Below are 3,967 nucleotides of genomic sequence, written 5' to 3'. Positions count from 1 at the left end.
ATCTAAATAAAAAACAAGAACAAACAAATTTTAGGTTAAAAATATTAAAAAATTTTTATTTAAGTGTTTGTAATAAGGCATTTCAAATTTTTATAAAAACACACATATAGTCATGTGCAAAAGTGTAAAAGTGTTTAAATAAAGTATACTTATAATTTTCGCGCATTTTATTATTAAATATCTCAGGAAAAAAGTCTCAAAGAGATTTTTGATCACGCACTTTAAAGCGTAAAAATAGGACTTTAAATTTGCGTTTGAATCTTTTATCTACGATATTTTGTTTCTAAATTATATAAAATTAAAAAATTATATCTTTGCAATATCTTTGTAATATTTTTTTACTTTAAAGCGTTACAATTCAATGAAACATCAGCAAACAAAATTTAATATAAAATTATCTGAAAATAGGCTTTCTAAGCTTTAAAATGTTTTTTGAAAAAAATTTGTACGGTATTTTTTTTGCAATGAAATCATATTTTTTGTTATATGATGTTTTATTGTGTAATAATTTTTTAAAATTAATGACAAATGAAATTGATGATAAAATTTTTTTTAAAATTTGAAAAAAAATTTATATGGATAAAGTAAATTATATGGATAAAGTAAAAAACATTATACGAGGACAAGTCAATAAGTTTAGAAAAACATAGTAAAACACATTTTTTTTGATCGATTCATTTTTATTTTTCAACATAGTCTCTTTTTAGTTCGATACACTTGATCCAACGATTCTCCAACTTTTTCAAGCCGTCCGAATAATATGATTTGTCCAAATCTTCAAAATAAGTCTCTGTTTCGGCGAAACTGTTGAGCTGCTCTCTGGTGGTAAATCTCTTTCCTCCGAATCATTTCTTCAGATTTGGAAACAGGAAATAGTCGCAGGGGATTAAATCTGGCGAATATGTTGGATGGAGAAGCAATTCGTAGCGGAAGTCGTTGAATTTGGCCATCGGTGCCGGGCACATGTGAACTCGTGCATTGATGGAAGAGTACTTTCTTCTTCGCCAAATGGGGACGATTTTTCTTTAAAATATTATTGAAATGATCCAATAAGGCTGCGTAGTAATCGCCATTGATCGTTTGCTTCGACGGAAGGTAATCGATATGAATTATACCACGTGCATCTCAAATAACTGACCATCACCTTTTCAGTCGATTTTAAGAAGGCGAAGGTCTTCGCCTTCTTCGGAGTTGGTTCACCCGGTGAAGTCCATTTGACTGTTCTTTTGTCTCGAGTGTGAAGTAATGGATCCATGTTTCGTCCATAATAATGAATCGACGATTACATAGAAATTCATTTAGATTATGTTGAAACATCTCCAAACATTGTTTTGAAATCGTCACACGATCGCGCTTATCCACAATGAGCAAACACGCACCCATCTTGCCGATAGCTTTTTTATACCCAATTATTCGTGCAAAATTGAAATCACTGTACCATGTGATATGTCTGTGGCCTCAACAAGCTCGCGCACTTTCACTCGTCGATCAATCAAATCAACAATATCGTGGACTTTATCGATGATTTCTGACGTAGCAGCTTCCCAAACATCCCAAACAAGGTGCATCATATGGATGCACGATCACGTTTAAATTCATTCACCCAATTGTATACAGTCGCAAACGTTGATGCAGATGTGCTATGAACATTATCCAACTCGATTTTAATCGATTTCTTTCGATTAAACCGAAATTTAAACCGTTTAACCTTTCATATGAAATTTAAACCGTTAACCTTTCATATGTAGATGTTTGATCACTGCACGAAACACGTTTTTTTCCATGTTGCAAAAAATACAAAGGTTGTTCGCTCAAAATTTGATAGTAATCAGCTGATAGATGCTACTTGTCAAAAAGTAATGTGACATGACTGCGAGTGCAGATTTTTTAAGAATTTATTGACTTATCAATAAACATTTCTTTTTTTTGTCTTTTTGATGTATATTTTTTAGTTTTTGAAATTAAAAATATTTTTAAAAAAGCAAGTTTATACATTATATCATACAAATGTTTTCCAAATTTCTTGCATATGGCTGCGTCTTATTTTATTTGTTGACTACGATTTAGTTTAAAAATAAAATTGATAATAACATTATATTGTACATATATGACTGATAAAGTAAAGAATTACTGAAAGTCATACAATAATAGTGGATACAATAGAAATTAAGTAATGAAAAGATTTGATTTTAGAAAATGAAGTGCTTAGTTTTCTAAACGTTAAGTCAACACCATATGAATTGAAGGAATTTTTCTTTGTATAAATAAAACAAAACTGTCCGTCTTAAAATCTTTCTTATAATCTCACTCTTAAAATTTTATTTCAATTTATTCAGAAAATAACATTTTTTAAAAAGAAAAATAAACTAAAACCGACTTACAGGCAAACAGGCCACATTTCCTAAACATAATATCCTGTTGACCGTTTATAAAGAAAAGGATCAGCTGAAAGAATCATATGTCGTCGACTTCAAGAAATTCTGGCACTTTGATAATCCTCGTGCAGATTTGTAAGGTCATGTTAATCTTTTGCTTCGTTGGATGCACGGCCGGTAAGTGAGACATAATTTCCACACAATTTTTTATTGCAGTTTTATTTTTCTTGATTTATATTAATTACAGTCAGATTACAAAAACGTTTTAGACAAATGTAACACACTTTCTTCATACAAAAAGCAAAAATTGTATTCAATTTGAGGAACAAATTTTAGTCAAAATGACATAATTTTGACTAATAAATAAAAGTTGACGTAATAATTTTTAATTACAAGATTTGAAAAAACTTTCAGACTTCTGAATTTGTGAGATCACCTCAAAGTCTTTTTGTAGTTGTAATGTCGATATCAATTTTTGTTTTACAAAAATTGTGTAACCATTTTAAATTAAAATAAAGTCGTCTTGATTTTCTGTTGATTTTACGTCGTGTTCCCTGGAAACATGTAGAATATGTTGAAAGACGTATTTCGAAAATTTTGCTGCATTCTGAAACATATGTAATATAAAAAATTTTTCAAAGCATTTAATATTATTTTATTGCTCGCAAAACTTATCTTGAAGGATGTATACATTATTCACTTATAAGAATCAATCTATATATATATAATTATTAAGAATGGCTCTTTTCAATCAATAAATAATCAACTTTACTTACTGGATGAGAAGAGCTATTAGAGTCTAGCAAGATATAACGTATGCCATAATTATAATGTTTTATTAAAATCTATATAATATCTATATAATAAAATCTATATAATAAATGTTTGAATATAAATAATATTCAAACGTTTCGATCTTTTTCCAATGGTTCTCTTCAGTGAATGTATACAAAACATACATATGCTTACTTGTACAATTTATTATATAATTTAATCTATTGTGAATATAATTATATATTGGTTCTGACGCCCATTGTCTCAAATTAAATTATTCTAATACCATCCATGCTTAACAAAATTCATTACTTGCGGCAGAATCGACACTCAAGAATTATGATTTAATAATTATGTATTATACTTCATGACTATCAATATGATATTATCATTATTGTACTAAAATTATAATGTAATATAAGCTGTATATAAGCTGTGGATGTAATATGTTATTTTAATTAAATTTAATTAAATTAATTAAAATATTGTTACCTAAATTCCTCAGTTTATTGATTCTCCGATCGACAATTATTGTGACATTTCGCAAATGTACATTTAATATTGACAACTATATTGTACTTTCTAACATGTACATTGTGGTGGGAGTAATTTGTCTAAGTGGAAAACAATAATTCTAAAACGGGAAAATAATTATCTAATTCTATATCATTTTGTTTATTCAAGTCTGCTGTCTTGTTTCAATGTGTATCATCTTAGATCTACTTTTTTACATATGAAGATTTATTATCTAATAATGGACATTATTCCAGTCGAATTCATGTTTTTCTTTTAATCTATCAAGTATGTAAATATGAAAC

General features: G+C 28.3%; 1 protein-coding gene across 1 annotated transcript in view; it reads right to left on the bottom strand.

Moving 5' to 3' along the window:
* The window catches only part of LOC108691240 (NADH-ubiquinone oxidoreductase chain 4L-like), a 24,740-nt gene extending 23,485 nt beyond the window's left edge, over positions 1 to 1,255 (bottom strand). The window contains exon 1 of the mRNA XM_018198912.1: positions 1,139 to 1,255. Within this exon, the coding sequence (XP_018054401.1) occupies positions 1,139 to 1,255 (117 nt within the window). The remainder of the gene's footprint in view (positions 1 to 1,138) is intronic.
* Positions 1,256 to 3,967: the final 2,712 nt, after the last annotated feature.

This window comes from Atta colombica, unplaced genomic scaffold (assembly GCF_001594045.1).
Source record: "Atta colombica isolate Treedump-2 unplaced genomic scaffold, Acol1.0 scaffold44, whole genome shotgun sequence".
NCBI lineage: Eukaryota > Metazoa > Arthropoda > Insecta > Hymenoptera > Formicidae > Atta > Atta colombica.
Note: the sequence above shows the minus strand (reverse complement) of the source record. Positions and strands in the feature narration are given on the sequence as shown.